At 42.6% G+C, this 17200-nt stretch overlaps 1 protein-coding gene across 6 annotated transcripts in view; it reads left to right on the top strand.

Annotated features, from left to right (window-relative positions):
- Nucleotides 1-214: 214 nt before the first annotated feature.
- LOC111155326 (RAD50 interactor 1) overlaps nucleotides 215-17200 on the top strand; it is a 33536-nt gene continuing 16550 nt past the window's right edge. For 2 of the 6 annotated variants that reach the window (XR_002641133.1, XM_022515468.1), the window contains exons 1-7: nucleotides 276-357; nucleotides 817-862; nucleotides 6243-6427; nucleotides 10691-10932; nucleotides 15082-15255; nucleotides 15348-15497; nucleotides 16232-16388. Coding sequence is in view for 5 of the 6 variants with exons in the window: in XM_022515468.1 (XP_022371176.1) it covers nucleotides 316-357; nucleotides 817-862; nucleotides 6243-6427; nucleotides 10691-10932; nucleotides 15082-15255; nucleotides 15348-15497; nucleotides 16232-16388 (996 nt within the window). In the remaining variant the exon portion in view is untranslated. Of the gene's footprint in view, nucleotides 358-816; nucleotides 863-6242; nucleotides 6428-10690; nucleotides 10933-15081; nucleotides 15256-15347; nucleotides 15498-16231; nucleotides 16389-17200 lie in introns of those variants that run through there. The other 4 variants (XM_022515470.1, XM_022515469.1, XM_022515467.1 and 1 more) reach the window with 4 other exon arrangements.

Raw genomic sequence — 17200 nt, 5'->3', positions numbered from 1 at the left:
TTTTTTCCTGGTTGAGAAGAACCGCCACCCCTCCCCCCCCAAGCTTTCTCGGGAAAGCCTTGGGGCACAGTGCCCACTTTCTGAGCGGCCGAGCCGGCCTCCTGCCAGGAGGGGGAGCTAAGGCGCAGGGCTGGCGACTGCGCGGGCAGGGCCTCTCTGGGAAGAGAGGAAGAAACCAGAGAGACGGAGGGGAAGTAGCGGTGGCGTCCAGCCCCACAGACTTGCAGCCTGAGCGGGTGTGTGGCCGCTGGCCGGCCCCGAACGCTACAAGCCACGCTGGCTGCGCGTGGAGCTGAGGACTCGTGCGGAGGCGGGATGCTCCCGGGCGGCGAGATCCGCGAGTCGCCGGCAGCTCCGGTGAGGCGGCCTTGGTGATCTGGACAAGGGACACCGGTGACCCAGTGAGGTGGCACAGATCTCCCAAGGAATATTGTGTCTCTAAGGTGGCCTTGGCAGCCTGGCGACGTGGTTTCCGTGGCCCGGGGGAGATAGCACTTGCAATCTAGTGAGGTGGCACGGACCTCCCAGGGGAGCTGGCCCCGAGGCGGTGGCTCTGGCCATCCCAGTGAGATGACACAGACAGATCTCTCTAGGGACGTGGCGCTGGAAGCTGGGGGCGGTAACGCCAGCCGTCCTGGGGTGGTGGCAGTGGTGGTCCCAAGGGCCACCTGCATCAGATGGCCCTGACCCCTCAGGAAGGCCCCAGGGGAGGGGGTCTGGGACCTCGTAGTGCTCCAGTGGATGCCCTTTGGGAATCCTGTGTGAGTTCCACCTATCTCTTCAGTCTTAATGTGTTCGTTACACCTGTTCTTCTAGTGCTGCTCTGAAAGTGGTGACGAAAGGAAGGACGTCGAAGAGAAAAGTAAGCGGACTCTATAAACACCTAAGCATTCTGTACCCAGCCATCTCTCCAAAACCCTGGGTCTGCAGCGAACCGCCTTGCTGAGCCTGTTATCTTTTAGACGAATCTCTCTTTTTTGTACAATATGCTTGCATAGTATTCGGTATTGGTTATCATTATATACATATCTTTCTTTCTAAAATTGTAAAATATGGGATGATTTAGAGATAAACATTTCCTAATCCCTACTTAGTGCAGGGTCTGGTGTGGATTTACTGCAGTGCTGCCCCTCATACTGGATTCAGAATAATTAGGGCCCGCCTGTTATTTTAATGAAGCATCGACTTATCAAGCATCAGGAATTTGGAGGGGCTAATGATCTAGGGGAGATGACCACCGCTTTAATTGGAGTCAAAATGGTAATTGCTTAGTTGTACTCTACCTTCGGTGAATTTTCCTCTAAAAGTTGAGGTGGGAGGAAGAGGACAAGTGATAACTTGTTTCCTGGGTCTTGGTCTGGACAAGGAAGAGGGAAAAGGTCCCATTTTCCACCTAGGACGGGAGCATATGTCAAGGACATGGACATTAGTCATTTTTACTTTAATGAGCGAAGCATGGCAGGCTTTTGGAAATCAAGGAGTCTTCAAGGGCATTTGAAGTGAAATTTATTAGGGGAGAAAGGGAAGAGCATGTGACAGCTGTTTCATCAGAGGGTTTTGGTTCTTCTGACCATGGCAAATAGTCTAGGAATGAATAGTGATAGTAGGAAGGGTATCCACATTACCACAATGGCTTCAGGAGTTAGGCTTGCCCTTGACATTGCCCGCTGATCTAGTCTGCCTCAGAAGGAAAGCTCTAAGTAGTCCACAGCCCTTGACAGGCATAGCTCCCACAGCTTCGCTCCCTTGTAAAAGGATTGGAGAGTACCCCAGTCTTTCAGTTAAACCCTTCCCTTTTCCACCTTTGCCCATTCAGATGCCTGGAAGTTGATGCCTACTGAGCTGTCATTTAGTAGAATGAAAGACACAGACTATAGACTTTGTCCTTGTCCCTCCTTTGGTGGTTTGGTCAACTTCTTTGCAATTAGGAGTGCTCATTACAAAAAAACGAGAAGAGAGTCATAAAAGCCTCGCAAATCATCAGTGTGTCATCTTCATGAATATCATTTGGGGCACCTGGGTGGCTCGGTTGGCTAAGCCTCCCTGCTCAGTGGGTAGTCTGCCTCTCCCTCTCTCACTGCCCCTTCTCAACCCCTGCCCCCGGCCTCGTGCTTTCTCTCTCTCAAATAAATGAATCTTTAAAAAAAATATGTCATTTGACTAAGAATGTACTATGCTGCACTTAAATGGTGATGTCAAAGGAATATCACTTAAAGGAGTACCTGGCTGGCTCAGCCGGTTAAGTGTCTGTCTTCGGCTCAGGTCATGATCCAGGGGTCCTGGGATGGAGCCCCTCTTTAGGCTCTCTGCTCAGTAGGGTCTGCTTCTTCCTGTGCTCTTTTCCCCCCACTCATGCTTGAACTTGTTCACTCTCTCTCTTTCTCTCTGAGATAATTCAATAAAATCTTTGAAGAAAGAAAATCTTTAAATCTTGTTTATTTAGGATAAAAAAAGAGGACACCGTGACTCCTGTACATAATGGTAGATGGGTTTCTGTATTAATAAAATTTGATGGAGGCCAGCCAATTCTGCTCATATTTGAAAGAAAAAAAAATAAGAAAATTGGGTTGAGAGTCAGGAAACATGGACTTTAATCCTGTTTATAACCTTTAAGTATAAGCGGGGCAAATGTTACCATTTATAGTTGGGAAGTTGAGGCACAGATTTACGCTAGTTTTGCTTCTTCTTACTAGTGGGCTGCTGGTTCTCATAGCACAGAAACAAGCTTTTAATTCTTATAAGTTTAATAGAACAAAGGAAAATTTGGTTTTGGAGGGCTGGGGAACATTCCCAGTCCTAAACACATTGGTATATATTCTGTTAATCTTTTTTTTTAAGATTTTATTTATTTATTTGAGAGAGAGAGAGACAGAGCACGAGGGGGGAAGGGTCAGGGAGAGAAGCAGACGCCCTGCTGAGTAGGTAGCCTGGTGTGGGGCTCGATTCCAGGACCCCGAGATCATGACCTGAGCCAAAGGCAGACGCTTCATTGACTGAGCCACCCAGACGCCCCTGTTCTGTTAATCTTTACATAAATAATTGAATATCTGACAGTTACATTTTGCATTTAGGCAAATCTTTTTTTTAGATATTCATATTTTCATTTTATCAGAAGTAACAGTTGTTTTGTAATGAGGCTGATTATAACCTCTTGCCTTTCCCTCGTTGCTGCTTTCTTAAAACTTCAGTTTTGGTAAAGAGCCAAGTTCTACAAGGGCAGCTCCAGGAAGAACAGAGGCGAAGTTCAACCAGTATTGCTCCCCAGGAGGCTCTGTATTGTTCCCCCAGCTTTATCTCTCATGCACACACACTGTTTTTTTCTTTTTTAGAAATTGCTGCAGTCTCTAATTAAATATATGCTAGTATAATTAAGCTTTTAATTTGTTTATAAACTCAATGTGAATGGTTTGTTTAGAGAGGACCAAATCCTTTAGTTAAACCTGAAGTAGAGAAATGCACTGTATGTTCAGGTTTATTCTAAGGTTTGGTTTCTAGGAAGTCTGCTTTTTGTCTGGGACCTTATTTTATAGCACTTATTTTCATCTGGAGACCAATGGCTATTCCTCTTACATTATCTTTTTTTTTTTTTTAAAGATTTTACTTATTTGAGGGCACTGGGGTGGCTCAGTGGGTTAAGCCTCTGCCTTCAGCTTGGGTCATGATCTCAGGGTCTTGGGATTGAGCCCCTCATCGGGCTCTCTGCTCAGCAGGGAGCCTGCTTCCCCCTCTATCTTTGCCTGCCTCTCTGCCTACTTGAGATCCCTCTGTCAAAAAAAAAAAAAAAAAAAAAAAAAAAAAAAATCTTTAAGACTTTATTTATTTGAGAGAGAGAGAATTGCACAAGCAGGTGGGGGGTAATTACAGAGGGGATGGGAGAGAGACAAGCCGACTCCCTGCTGAGTGTTGAGCCTGATGTGGGGTTTGATCTCACATCCCCCAAGATCACCACCAGAGCTGAAACCAAGAGTCAGACACTTAACTGCCTGTGCCACCCAAGCTCCCCCCACCACCTTTTTAAAAAATCTGTAGGTCCTACTAAATCTAGTATATGTGCTGCCGAAGCGAGCACGGTCCTACTAAATCTAGGGGGTTTAAGCTCTGTCTGTGGAATAATTCAAATTGTGGAAAAGCAGCCACCATTGTACCAAGTTTCCTAACCTTCTCCAGGAAGAAGGGTACCCTAAGTAAGCAAAGGGGGACAGCCTGCACATGGAACAGATACCTCAGAGGAAACAGTGTATCTAACACATAGGGCTCAAGTGGAAAGAGCCTCGGTAGGAACTACAGATCACGTCACTCCTACCTTCCTTGCCAACACCCCACTGTGGCCTTCAGATTTCTGTGGGGTGTAGCCACGTCCAGCCAGGCACAGACAGTCAGTGAAGGTAGAGCTGGAGAAGCTCTGCAAAAAAGGAGCAGTGCTGTTGGTCCACAAATTCTGGACAGTGGAAGAGGATTTAATTTCCTTTGAAGTGGATTAAGTGTTTACTAGAAATCTGTTTCTTTGACTAAAAAATGGAGAATGTAGCTTCAACGACTTAATTATTTCTGAAACATTGTGGATAGTGGAAGAAGGTATAGAGGCCTGCAGAGTGAAAAACTGACTTGGAACTGACAGGAAACAATTGGCGTTCAGTTGCAGAGTGAGGAAATGGCTTTTGGGAAATCCCACCTGCTAAATGGGGTGAGAGCAAAGCTACACAGTGTTCCTGTTTTCACTGGGCATTGTTCACTCCGTCACAGGCCATGCTGCCTCTGCCACTACTCCTCCATAGAAATGGCTCAGGGTTCCAAGTCATTTGTTTTCGTCATATTTAATAAGCGTGTATAAACTTGAATGACCCAGTTCAAGTCTAGTGTATTTGCCGTGGAAGGAGTCTCACTTCAGACTGTACCAAGTTAGTGGTTGCATGTGTCATTTTGTGTTTTTCTTAGTAATTGTGTTTTCTTTCACAGTTCCTTTTATTTTCTTTTTCCGACATGGGCATCTTACTTTGTACAATGGCATTTGAAGAAATGGCATTGAAAAAAATTAAAAATTTTTTAAAATTTAAAAACTTTAAATTTTAAAATTATTATTATTTTTTTTACTTTTTAAAAAAAGAGGGGTGCCTGGGTGGCTCAGTGGGTTAAAGCCTCTGCCTTCAGCTCAGGTCATGATCTCAGGGTCCTGGGATCAAGCCCCACATCAGGCTCTCTGCTCAGCAGGGGACCTGCTTCCTCCTCTCTCTCTGCCTGCCTCTCTGCCTACTTGTGATCCCTGTCTGTCAAATAAATAAATAAATAAATCTTTAACATAAAAAAAGATTTATCTGTTTATGAGAGGGAGAGAGAGGGAGAGAGTGTGTGTGTGTGTGTGAGTGTACAAGAGTGGGGGAGAGGCAAAGGGAGAGGGAGAGAGAGAATCTCAAGCAGTCTCCTCACTGAGCATGGAGGCTGATGTGGGGCTCAATCTCATGACCCTGAGATCATGACCTGAGCTGAAACCAAGAGTTGGATGCTTAACCGACTGAGCAATCCAGGTGCACCTAAAACTTTTTTACTCTTACATAAGGAGGAGTTTTTACTCATTGGTCAGCCTTTCAAATTTTTTTTTCATGTACTTGAAATCTTTGAATACTTTTTCCTTTTTTTAACATTTTAAAATCAGAGTCCTCTGGTGTTATTCTAGATCACATTATCTGTTTCCTTACAAATTTTGAAAATATATTACTACTGTAATAAAAACCGTATCCATAAAATAGTATTTGACCTTTTTTTCCTCTAGTAATAAAATAGATTCGTAAGATAAAAGTCTTCTGGAAAAGTTTAATATTTGCTTATAACTGCATTGTCACGCCAACATCAGTTGGAACCATGGTTACTAGGACAGACCTCAGGATTTTTCCTTCCTCTGAATTTCCTCAGCTCCTAAGCATTTTGTAGTACTTGATTGATAGATTGCTTTATAGCTATTCATTTGGATATCTGTGTGTGTGTGTGTGTGTGTGTGTGTAAAAAATAAATCCAAAAAATCCACATATATGCAAATACATCTATACGTATTATATATATTAATTTTGGTATTTTATATGTGTGGATATGGGGTATGTATATATACATGAACATATATACGCATACCATATATAGTGTTTTTTTTAAATTACTGACTTTTGAAAGTAGATATATTGCTTTGTATATCTTCTGTATTTCCTTTAACTCCATGGTACTTAGTAATGTTGAATAATATTCTTTTGTTTTAGGTGATGTGCATATTATAGCTCTTGTTGGAAATGAACAAGTCAATGAAGATACAGATAATGGTGATCTCCCTTCTTACGTGTCTGCATTTATAGAAAAGGAAGTTGGAAGTGACCTTAAATCTTTAAAGAAACTTGATAAACTCCTAGAACAGATGACAGAAAATAAAATGCAGTTAGAAGAACAGGCAAGTATTAAAACTCATTGAAATAATATCAGAAGTATACACATACTATAATATAAACATAACCGGTATTATATAGGGAATTTTGAAGATATAGCTTATGACTAATAGTCTAATCATTTAAAACTGTTTAATAGGTTTTAAGACTTACAGTATGCTAGGTATTTTATGAATTATGTAAAAGACAAAGATCCTGGGGCCACCTGGCTGGCCCAGTCAGTGGAATGTATGATTCTTGATCTCGGAGTTGTGGGTTTGAGCCCCATGTTGGATGGAGAGATTACCTAAAAATAAAATCTTAAAAAAAAAAAAAAAAAAAAAAGACAAAGTTCCTGCTGATATTATTTGGGTCTTAAAAATATAATGACAACCGGGGCGCCTGGGTGGCTCAGTCGTTAAGCGCCTGCCTTCATCTGGGGTTGTGATCCCAGGGTCCTGGGTTTGAGCCTTGCATCGGGCTCTCTGCTCAGTGGGAAGCCTGTTTCTCCTTCTCCCACTCCTCCTGCTTGTGTTTCTTCTCTCATTGTGTCTTTCTCTGTCAAAAATACAATGACAGCTAATGTTTTAAGTAGCTTTTAATACAGTGACCTTATTTTCATTTATTTATTTATTTTTTTAAAGATTTATTTATTTGACAGAGATCACAAGTAGGCAGAGAGGCAGGCGAGAGAGAAGGGGGGAAGCAGGCTCCCTGCCAAGCAGAGAGCCCGATTCGGGGCTCGATCCCAGAACCCTGGGATCATGACCTGAGCTGAAGACAGAAGCTTTAACCCACTGAGCCACCCAGGCGCTCCTGACCTTTTTTTTTTTTTTTTAAATACTTTATTTATTTATTTGGCAGACAGAGATCACAAGTAGGCAGAGAGGCAGGCAGAGAGAGAGGTGGAGGCAGGCTCCCTGCGGAGCAGAGAGCCCGATGCAGGGCTCGATCCCAGGACCCCAAGATCATGACCTGAGCTGAAGGCAGAGGCCTAACCCACTGAGCCACCCAGGCGCCCCCATACAGTGACTTTTAAAGTGCTTTTACAACTAAGTCATTTCATGGTATATAAAAATGTTATAACATCATCATTCCAAACTTTGTATATGCCCACTCATAAGGAAAATACATGAAAATGAGTATAACATAATAGTGGTTATTTATGGGTGGTGCATCAACAGGTGATTTATTTTCTTCAGATCTTTGTGTGTTTTCAGTGTTTTCTTTTTATAGTGAACATATTACTTAAAATAGTTTTTATTTTTTGGTTTTTGTTTTGTTTTGTTTTTTGGTTTTTTTTTTAAAGATTTTTTTATTTATTCATTTGACAGAGATCACAAGTAGGTAGAGAGACAGGCAGAGAGAGAGGAGGAAGCAGGCTCCCCGCTGAGCAGAGAGCCCTATGCGGGGCTCGATCCCAGGACCCTGGGATCATGACCTGAGCCGAAGGCAGAGGCTTTAACCCACTGATCCACCCAGGCGCCCCTTAAAATAGTTTTTAAAACACCCAATGAATGTAATCTTAAAACAAGTGGAGCCCTGTACTTGCAACAGTGTTTGTCAAGGATAAAAGCTTTATATCCTGTAGCTAATATGTTGGGCTAAGGAAACTGTGTGTGGCTATGTTGGTGTTAGCCCTGGGTTGTCAGTCGTCCTGTGTTCCCATCCCCAGCACCTCCGGCCTCCCGTCTTCCTGTCTTTCCCCCATGTCTACCTCCAGTCTGCCCCGTCTTCCTCTTCCACTCCCGCAGGCAGGCTGTGCTGGGCTCTCTGAGGAATCCCACCGAGGAGTGCGAGGAGGCTGGCCTGGATAAGTGGTCTCCAGCCCCACCCGGCAGTGCTTCCACGGCTCCTTCCCTGGGAAGGTCGGCTCCTCTGCTCCTCCTCGCAGCTGTTCTTGAGAATTCTGCCCCAAGATACTACCCCATCTGGCCATTCTGTCTTTGCCCTTTCCCAAAAGAAGAAATTGAGAGCGCTTAGCGTGAATCTATTGGAACAGTCCACACCACAGCCCACAAACTTATCTGCAATCATTTCTACTTGGTAATTCAGCAGAGGATCGATCTGAGGCAGTCCTCATGCCTCAGGTCCCACCTGCCACCTGAGTGAACTTGCTTCACACTTTTGTAGTGAGAACCTCTGCTCCTCAGCCAGTCCTGTCCCCTCAGCACAGGAACACACCCAGATGTTTGCTTAAAACCCAAACGAAAAACCCTCCCCTCATCTTTTACTAGGTGTTCATTCCTTTTACTGTTAGACTTCCTCAGAAAGTCATCTTTCTTTATGTCTATCTCCACTTCCCAGTTAGGCCCGTTTCCCCGATGACTGCGGAAGCTTCTGCCGAAGTCCCTACTGAACCTTAAATTCAGCATGTCTGTCTCTAAAGATGCTTCCCCTCCTTGGAAAATGGTACCACCATCTGCCTGTCACTCGGGCCTGAAACTAGGAGCCTTCCCGGGTTGCCCATCATCCTGCCTCCACCTCCCCATCACCGAGACATCAGAGTTTCGCCCCCCCTTCACGTCTCTGGTGTCTTTTCACCCCAGTTTAGGGCTGCAGCCTCTCCTGCACTTGATGGCGGTTTGCACATCATCTGTTTCCTTCCCATCCCCACGCTAGCTATCTTTCATTTGTATTCTTTACAGAAACTATGTGATGTGTAAATAAGCAAATATATATATATAAAATATAGTCAACAGCTTTTATGTATATATAAGCATATGCATATTTCAAATATGTATCACTTAACTTTTTGTAATTAATGTAATATACTACTTTTTCATATCAGTGTATATAGAGCTCTCTTTTTTAATGGTTTTATGATATTCAGCTATGGCTGTACATAATTTCTTTGGCCAGGCCCTTGTTGGTTGACATTTTTGATGTTTCCAGTTTTTATTATGGCAAATAATAGGAGAATAAACATAATATTTTGTCACTTTATTTTCTAAATCATAAATCTAACTGAACGATTTCCTTGTTCAAATCTCTTGGGGCACCTGGGTGGCACAGTTGGTTAAGCATTCGACTCGTGATGTCAGCTCAGGTTTTGATCTCAGGATCATGAGTTCAGACCCCACGTTGGGTTCCATGCAGACATGGAGTCTACTTAAAAGAAAAGAAGAAAGAAAGAAAAGAAACTCTTACTGGCTTCCCATTGTCTGTTGGGAAAAGCCCACATTCTTCTAAGGCACAAGATGCCCCTGTGATCATATCTCTCCCTACCAATCTAGACTCATCTCTTCTTCCTATGTTTTTTTTTGTTTGTTTTGTTTTGTTTTTTTGAACTGTATTCTGTGCCTTACTCAGCTCTTTGCTGTTCTCTGATCATGACCAAGCCATTCCTTTTCCTGGATTGCCCTTTCCTTCCAAAGCTCCCCAGAAAATTCTCGCCCATCCTGTGAAGGTTTGTGCAGGAGCCGGGCAACCACCTCAAAACCTTGTTGGCTAAAGTGTGAGAGCTTGTTAGACACGTGGAATCTCAGTCCCTACTTTAGACCTAATAAGTTCACGTTGGCATTATACCAGATCTCTAGGGGATTCCTGTGCACATTCCGGTGTGAGAAGCACTACCTTAGTCACCATTACACCTCGCATCTCTCTTTCACTGCATTCATCCCATAATATAGGACGTATTTGCTTACATTTCTCTTCCACACGAACTGAGCTTTAGGGTAGAGGCTGTCTTGTTTATCTGTTCCTAGCACAGGGCCTTGTGAAAAGTGTCTAATCAGTGTTGATTAAATTGTAATTCCCCTATAATAGTCTTTGTACTGTATTGATACCTAATGTTTGTATATGTTTTTCCATGTGCTATAAGAAGAATGAGTAAATACCATATCTCAAGGCATTGTCTGGTTATCATCTTACCAGGTCAGTGGTTCTCAACCTGGACTTAAATCAGAATCACCTGGGTAATTTTAGGGACATACAGATACTCAGACCTTTAGAATCAGAGCTTCATTTGTTTTTGAATCGAAGTATTTAGTAGATAAAGTATAAAAGTATTCTCTGGCTGGACCTTCTGAAAGGGCTGAGCTACATGAGGGCAGATCCAGAGGTGTTTACTGGGATGACAGGCCGCTCCCCACACATCTCCACGTACAGCATTTCGTGTTTCGGTTTGGTGGGTACAGGATGCAGAAATCACACCTCTCTTTTGAAGCTTGTAATTGACAATTTTCAGTTCTGTTAGAACAAACGTGTATTTTGAAGGTAATAGTCTAAAGAAAAGGGTTAGGAAAATTTTATCTGATTGCTGCTGTTTTTGTTTTTTGTATGGTCAGGTACTTACAATTTCATCAGAAATCCCTAAAAGAATTCAGAGTGCCTTAAAAAATGCAGAAGAATCAAAGCAATTCCTTAATCAGTTTCTGGAGCAAGAAACTCATCTCTTCAGTTCCATTAACAGCCATTTGCTAACCGCACAGCCCTGGATGGAAGATCTTGGGGCCATGATCAGCCAAATTGAAGAGATTGAGCGCCATCTTGCTTACCTTAAATGGATTTCACAAATTGAAGAACTAAGGTAAAAAGGCCCTTTTTGTTCTCATAATTATTATTTTCCTTTGAGGCTCTGTCTTAGTGAGTGCATGCATGCCATTAAATAATTGAGTTAGGGGCTGCCTGGGTGGCTCAGTGGGTTAAGCCTCTGCCTTCAGCTCAGGTCCTGATCTCAGGGTTCTGGGATCGAGTCCCACATCGGGCTCTCTGCTAGGCAGGGAGCCTGCTTCCTGCTTCCTCCTCTCTCTCTCTCTCTCTCTCTCTCTGCTTGTGATCTCTCTCTCTGTCAAATAAATAAAATCTTTAAAAAAAATAATTGAGTTAATTAAGGATTATAATAATATAATTTTACCAGTTGTTATGAAAATAGCATTATGATAATGATTCTTTTCCTTTATTGTGAATGAACATAAAGTTTTCAGGGAGCTTAATTTGCATTTGAAAGAAAGTAATCTAAATAAAAATTATAAGTCCTATACTTGTGTTGTGAACACATAATAAAAACTGTTATTTATAAAACCAAATTAATGCAACAACTCTTCAACGTGGTAATATTCTCTACTTTTACTTTTTAGACATGGTCACTTGAAGTGGATTGCTTTCTCTAAAATTTGAATTGTTTTCAAAGAATCATTTTTTTAAAAGACATTTACTTATTTGAGAGAGAACATGAGAGAGAGAGGGAGAGAGAGGGAGAGAGAGACAGCACTAGCGCACAGCAGGGGGAGAGGGAGAAGGAGACTCTCCACTGAGCAGGGTGCCCCATGTGGGGCTCCATTCCAGGAAACGCCCCCCCCCCCCCGGGGGGGATCATGACCTGAGCTGAAGCCACCCAGGTGCCCCCAATGGAAATCATCTAACAAGAGCTACACAGTATTCTTAGATGAGTAACAGAGTTTTGCTACCTATGGGTAGGGGGAAAAGTACATACTTTTTTCTGAATCAAATGTGTGTTACTGGTGTTGACTGTGTCTGATATTGCCTTTCAGACAAGCTAAATGAACATTTCTGCCTAGATTGGCACATTATTTGGTTTCATGATATAGTCCCCCAGCCCCTCCAAACTGCGTTGTTCCATCCTGCTTGGTTTCAACTACTCTTGCTCCAAAGCTGTCAGCAACCATTCATGTTGTCTGGAAGGCTTAAGGAGGAAAAGTCATCCAAGAGTCTTAATGTCCCATTGTAAATTCATCAGTTAGTATATTTTATGTTATGTCTTCCAAAGAGTAATGCAGTATCACTTTGTCCTGCATTTTTCTTGAGATTTTAAAGAGTTTTACCTGTCAGTGTGGTGTGAAAATCTTTGAGTTGCATCTGAGTTTTACATTTACAGCAAGAGTGATATGCCCAAGGTTGTAGTGTTACCAGTGATTCCAGATATCAGCTTAAGCTTTTAGACCATCTCCTTGTTTAGATAAATTACTTGCAATGAACGAATTTTAAACCTTCCTTCTTTTTACTTCACTGCCCCTTGCCCCTCTGAAAGATAATACCAATAAGGGGCAATATTAATAACCTTATTAAGTAGAATAAATTGTTTAAAAGCCTCACTCTTGTAGTAGCCAAGGTAATAGGTTAATTAAAATGGGACTATGGTTGTAGATAGCTTTTATCTATGTTGGAATTGTTTAAAAGAGATATTTGGGGGTGCCTTGGTGGCTCAGTGGGTTAAGCCTCTGCCTTCAGCTCAGTTCATGATCTCAGGGTCCTGGGATCAAGCCCCGCATCGGGCTCTCTGCTCAGCTGGGAGTCTGCTTCCCCCTCTCTCTCTGCCTGCCTCTCTGCCTGCCTCTCTGCCTACTTGTGATTTCTTTCTGTCAAATAAATAAATAAAATCTTAAAAAAAAAATAAAAGAGACATTTGGCCTGGAAATCATATTAGAAATAGGAAACAGGGCATCTGGGTGGCTCAGATGGTTTAAGTGTCTGCTTTCAGCTCAGGTCATGATCCCAGGGTCCTGGTATCAAGTCCCGCATGTGGCTCAGCAAGGAACCTCCTTCTCCCTCTCCATCTGCCGCCCCCTGCTTGTGTTCTCTCTCTCTCTCTCTGTGTCAAAATAAATAAATGGAATCTTAAAAAAAGAAATAGGAATCAGAGGCGCCTGGGTGGCTCAGTGGGTTAAGCCTCTGCCTTTGACTCAGGTCATGATCCCAGGGTCCTGGGATTGAGCCCCACATCAGGCTCTCTGCTCAGCAGGGAACCTGCTTCCCTTCCTTTCTCTGCCTGCCTCTCTGCCTACTTGTGATCTCTGTCTGTCAAATAAATAAATAAATAAAATCTTAAAAAAAAAAAAGAAATAGGAATCAAATTCATAATCAAGTAAAGCACAGCTATTTCTCTCTTTAATAACATGCAAGATCTTTCCTTTAGGTCTTCAAGATAAATCTCTATTTCTGGCTTCCTTAGGGCTTCTGAGATTTTCTTCATCTTCTAAGTTCTAATGTTAACCTGCTTTTCATTAGCACTCTCTTTTTTAAAAGAGCCGTGTTAGGCACCTGCGTGGCTCAGTTGGTTAAGCGGCTGCCTTCAGCTTGGGTCATGATGATCCCAGGGTCCTGGGACCGAGCCCCATGTCGGGCTTCCTGCTCGGTGTGGAGCCTACTTCTCCCTGTCCCGCTCCCCTTGCTTGTGCTCTCTCTCTCTCTGTGTCAAATAAATAAATATTTTAACATCTTAATTAATTAATTAATTAATCGAAGAGCAGGGTTCTGGGGCAGCTGTGTGGCTCAGTCGGTTGAGCATCTGATTTTTTATTTCTGCTTAGGTCCTGAGACTGCGCCCCCTGTCAGGCTCCGTGCTCAGTGGGGAGTGTCCTTGCGATTCTCTCTCCCTCAGTGACTGCCCCTTCCAACTGCTCTCTTGCACTCTCTCTCTCTCTCAAATAAATAAAGCTTTAAAAATTTTTTTTTTTTAAATTAAAAAGTTTTTTTGTTCCTTTTTCTTAGATCGTTTAAGCTATGGAATATGTTATTATTATTTTTTTGAATTGCTGTGGGTTTTTGTTTTGCGAGCGAGTGCAAGCAGGGAGAGGCGAGAATCTGAAGGAGGCTGCGTGTCCTTGCACGGGGCCTGCGGGGGGAAGCGGGGGCTTGATCTCATGACCTGAGTCGAAATCAAGAGTTGGATGCTTTTTTTTCTAAATGAGTTGGTTTCTTGATATTCTTTTTTTTTTTTTTTAAGATTTTATTTTACTTATTTGACAGATAGAGGTCACAAGTAGGCAGAGAGGCAGACAGAGAGAGAGAGAGAGGAGGAAGCAGGCTTCCCGCCAAGCAGAGAGCCCAACGTGGGGCTAGATCCCAGAACTCTGGGATCATTACCTGAGCCGAAGGCAGAGGCTTTAGCCCACCGAGCCACCCAGGCACCTCATTTTTTTAAAGATTTTTATTTATTGGGGCGCCTGGGTGGCTCAGTGTTTTAAGCCTCTGCATTCAGCTCAGGTCGTGATCTCAGGGTCCTGGGATCGAGCCCTGCATCGGGCTCTCTGCTCAGTGGGGAGCCTGCTTCCCCCCTCTCTCTGCCTGCCTCTCTGCCTACTTGTGATCTCTGTCAAATAAATAAAATCTTTAAAAAAAAAGAGAGAGAGATTTTTATTTATTTATTTGACAGAGAGAAAGCACAAGCAGGAAAAACAGCAGGCAGAGGGAGAGGAAGAAGCAGGCTGCCCGCTGAGCAAGGAGCCTGATGCAGGACTTGATTCCAGGGCCCTGAGCTGCAGGCAGATATTTAACTGACTGAGCCCCACAGGAACCCAAGAGTTGGGTGCTTAACTGATGGAGCCATGTAGGTGCCCCTAGAATATGTATTTTTATCAAAAGAAATATCTCATTTTAATTTTCCTAATTTTTTTTGAAGTATAATTGACACGCAACATCTAATTTTTAAACAAAGTGTTTGCTTTATAAAGGCAAATAAGCAAAATGGTAGTTCATGGGATCTGTTTGGCTGGTTTCAAAGAATTTGATTAATTGGCTTTACATGGAAATCTTGACTTCTGGCTTACCTAGAACAATTTTAAGCTTTGGCCACATTGGTAAAAAAGCCACTTCTAGCTGGTGCTTCCTTTTTCCTTGTATGTAACTTGATATACAACAGGAAGGAGAAGCAGTTTTTCTGCATTTGGAGTTCTCTTGAACAAACCATCTTTGAAGTTTGCTTTGCCTCATTTTGCAGCGATAACATTCAGCAGTATCTGATGACCAATAACGTCCCAGAGGCAGCCTCTATTCTGGCGTACATGGCAGAACTTGACATCAAGCTTCAGGAATCATCTTGTACTCATCTTCTCACATTCATGAGAGCCACTGTTAAATTCTGGCATAAGATTCTCAAGGACAAGCTTACAAGGTAAGGAATTATATTGCATGCTAATTGCTTTCAGAAGGATATTTTGTGACTTGTATTTTAACTGAAATATGTGTGTTACTTTTCTGTTACAGTGATTTTGAGGAAATTTTGGCCCAACTTCATTGGCCCTTCATCACACCCCCCCAGTCTCAAGCTGCTGGCTTGAGTCGACCAGCCAGTGCCCCTGACATCTACACTAATCTGGAGACGCTGTTTTGTCAGCTTCTGAAACTACAAACCTCGTATCTTTGTTGGAGTTCAAACTTACTAAAATGGCTTTTTTTTAAAGAGTAGATTCGTGGCTGGAGAGTAAAACTTTGAAAGTGGCCAAGAAGCCAAGTGGGGGTACTGGGTTTGGTCTTATCTTTATATTTATATACCCATGGGGTGGTAGATTATTCTCCTTTTGAGTGAATTACATGTGGGGCAGGGGAGGGTCAGGCTGAAATACGACCGACCCAAGTTTACATCACACGTAGGTCTCTTGGGAGAAAAAAATAAAGCAATTGGGAGGAGATCTTAGTAACTTTGTGTCAATTTAATAAAGTGATTACTTTTTTGTTGTTGTTAAAGATTTATTTATTTATTTGAGAGAGAGAGAAACAGCATGAGATTGGAGAGGGTCAGAGGGAGAAGCAGGCTCCCTGCTGAGCTGGAAGCCTGGTGTGGGACTTGGTCCTAGGATTCCGGGATCATGACCTGAGCCGAGGCAGTCACTTAACCAACTGAGCCACCCAGGAGCCCCAATAAAGCAATTACTTAATGTGTTTAGTTCCTTACTACTATTTTTTATTTTAGGAAAGATAGATTAATTTTAAGAACATTTTTGTGCATTTTTTATTGAAATCATATGTAATATGAAATTTTCTGTATTATAATTAATTTTACCTAGTATCATATATTTGTTGGGAAAATATATCACATGTACGTATACACACACACATATGTATTTTTTCCCTTGACTCGACTATGTCAGAGATGAATTACTTACTGAGCCAAAACAACTTCCAGAGAAATACTGTCTTCCTGCCTCCCCGGCTATCATTCTGCCCATCCAGGTCATGCTGATGCCCCTCCAGAAGAGGTTCAGGTATCACTTCAGAGGGAACCGACAGACTAATGTTATAAGCAAGGTATGCTTTCTCAACTCTTTTGTCCTTGGTTCTTATTAATAGCAAATGCGAAGTGTTCTGTACTTTTCTGGTTTAAGTTAAAATCTGATTCCATTCACATTTCTTTTTTTTTCTCTAAAGAGTTAAATTCCTATTTTGTCACTGTCCTTAATAGATCTATTTCTGGGGCACCTGGGTGGCTCAGTGGGTTAATCCTCTGCCTTCGGCTCAGGTCATGGTCTCGGTCCTGGGATCAAGCCCCGCATCTGGCTCTCTGCTCAGCGGGGAGCCTGCTTCCCTGTCTCTCTCTCTGCCTGCCTCTCTGCCTACTTGTGATTTCTCTCTCTATCAAATAAATAAAAAGGAAAAAAATTTTGCATTAAAAAAATTTATCTATTTCCGGACTTTTCTTGAGAGGTTGTCGAAATCCACTCACTCATTAGTATGTCATGCCCTTACGACCACAAATCATTTTAGCATCAACGATCTATTCAAAAGCTAATACTCAGCTATCTTGCCTTCCACTTCTCTTTCTGATATATTTATAAACCTGAAGGAGCAATTTGCACAGTGAAGCGTGTGGGGCCAGGTGTAAACAGTGCCCCACAAATGCCACAGCAGTTTTTTTAGTTCTTTTTTTATCCCCTTGGTTCTTAAATTCGGCTTCTTTTGTGTTTATGGGGCTCCTTCTTTTTTGGATGGGGTGTTGGTGGAAAGAAGAGTAGAATCAATTAGTAAGTGGTAGGTGAGACAAAGCAATAAACCTAAAGTTCTAGAGAAGCAGTAAGAAAGGTAAGAAAATTGTGTTATGTTGACTCCTTCCTAAAGTGCTT

This window comes from Enhydra lutris, unplaced genomic scaffold (genome assembly GCF_002288905.1).
Source record: "Enhydra lutris kenyoni isolate GAN:26980312 unplaced genomic scaffold, ASM228890v2 scaffoldscaffold40, whole genome shotgun sequence".
Taxonomy (NCBI): domain Eukaryota; kingdom Metazoa; phylum Chordata; class Mammalia; order Carnivora; family Mustelidae; genus Enhydra; species Enhydra lutris.
The sequence above is the reverse complement of the archived record's forward strand: the minus strand, read 5'-3'. Positions and strand labels throughout refer to the sequence as shown.